General features: G+C 56.8%; 1 protein-coding gene across 1 annotated transcript; it reads left to right on the top strand.

Moving 5' to 3' along the window:
• LOC113212011 (pro-resilin-like) lies at positions 1-1,861 on the top strand (the record flags this gene model as incomplete). The annotated part of the gene is made up of 3 exons (XM_052276426.1): positions 1-111; positions 1,095-1,167; positions 1,547-1,861. Coding segments are annotated over exons 1-3 (391 nt in total), but the record flags the coding sequence as incomplete, so codon positions are not given.
• Between the last annotated feature and the right edge of the window lie 15 nt (positions 1,862-1,876).

The raw sequence follows: 1,876 nt of genomic DNA, 5'->3' as shown, positions 1-1,876 counted from the left end.
GCGCCCCGCCACCCCCCGGAACACCCTACTCGCCTCTGCTGCCTCTCGTAGCGCCCCGCCCGGACCTGCTGCTGCTGCTGCTGCGGGTCGCAGCGCGACCGCGAGAATATGGTGAGAAGGGTTACAGGGGGTCAACATTCTCACAACTGTACAACCTGCAAGTGTGTGGTTTAACCCCAACGATGATTTGCTATGATTTGCCGAGGGGGCCTCAACTCTCTTGTAGGATGTACACCAGACCAGATTGCCAAGATTGCCAGATTGCTTGACGAATACTTAGCTTTAAGGGCATAAACCGCCTATAACTGGGCAAAACGCACTAATGTCACCCTGAATGTCGGCAAAAAAACATGGCTTTTGCAGCACATTACCTAGAGATTGCCGAAGATTATCGTAGATTGCCGGGGTGGGTGTACACCAGATTGCCGGAGTTGAGGCCCCCTCGTGATTTGCTATGACCTGCTGGCGAGACCATGTTTAAAGACGGTTGGATCCTAGAACTCACCAACTCACCATCCTGAGGTTTGTGACTAATGATGTGGTTCTTCTGCGAGTTCGGGGATAATCTAGAAAGTATTCCTTCGTTCGGCAAATATTACAGGGAGCTCGGCGCCTGCGAAAATCAGGGTAGGCCAGCCAGCAGTACACGCGTGCACTGCAGGCAAGATGTTGCCTACCGATCAGGCGCTATGAGAGCCCGCAGTGGCTGAACTGGGCAGTTTCGCGAAGTCAAATGGCGCTCGTACCAACTGGGCGGTCCCTAAGTCGATGGGCCATGCGGACACACAGTCCGACTGTAAACAACTGTCGCTATGAGCAGTGCAGTCCGAGCGGGGGACGGAAGAGCACAGACGAGAAAGTCGGCCAATGCTGCCGTAGGGCAGACCTTCGAGAGACTCAAGAGCGGTTTTTGTCCACAGGAGGAAAAGCCGTTGAAACAGTTTCTCATACCCAGTTCCGCACTGCTGCCGTGTCTATAGACCACGACAGGCTTCCTCTCGACTCCTTTGTGGTCCCGGCGGTCCGATGCGATGCGCTTTGGCTTGATTGAGTCGCCTCCTGAACGAAGTCCCCGCCCTGTCTTTTGGTTACAGTGGCACTCCTACTCGGCGGCGATCGCCCTGCTGCTGGTCCTCGCGGCTGCCAGCACACCTGGCCATGCCAGTGGTGAGTACTTATTGTGCACTCGATAGCTGCAGGAGCTGCCAGAAAAAGCAGGCGAAAGAGGAACCACGCCGGGAGCACAACTGTGTGCAGTGGGCCGCACCGACGCCTACCATCTAGGCAAACCGCAACGCGCGCGTGCAGATGTTGCCTTCGAGACATATAGAGATACGCGCCCGTTGCACTCGGGTGTGTGCCGGCGGTTATAGTCTAAATTTCTGGAAGCACTGCACGCACACGCAAAAAATGAACGTGTTCTTAAAGCAGCTCATAAAATGTTGCTGCTTTTTTTTCAAACATTACTAGCATTGAGTTTATGTAGACTTTCTTTGAAGTGTCCCTACGTCTCCTCTGTGCTAACGGTTACGTTCCACGGGCGCAGGCAACCTGGGGAGCCTGTTCTCCATGTTCATGAAGGGGCTCGGTGGTGGCGGCGGCGGCGGTGGCAGCAGCAGCTACCTGCCCCCTGCCCAGAGCGCACCCCGCACGAGCTACGGGCCTCCAAGCCAGGCCAGGCCTCCCAGCACGAGCTACGGGGCCCCCAGCCAGTCTAGCTACCGCCCGCCCAGCTCTAGCTACGGAGCCCCCAGCCGTCCGTCGAGTGGTGGCAGCTCCGGCAACAGTTTAGGCGGCCTAAACTTAGGAAGCCTGTTTAGTAAATTTAGCGGTGGAGGTGGCGGCGGCGGTGGAGGAAAGGGTGGCGGCGGGGGCG

The sequence above is a fragment of the Frankliniella occidentalis genome, unplaced genomic scaffold (genome assembly GCF_000697945.3).
Source record: "Frankliniella occidentalis isolate FOCC.00 unplaced genomic scaffold, Focc_3.1 Scaffold2921, whole genome shotgun sequence".
Classification (NCBI taxonomy): Eukaryota; Metazoa; Arthropoda; class Insecta; order Thysanoptera; family Thripidae; genus Frankliniella; species Frankliniella occidentalis.
Note: the sequence above shows the minus strand (reverse complement) of the source record. Positions and strands in the feature narration are given on the sequence as shown.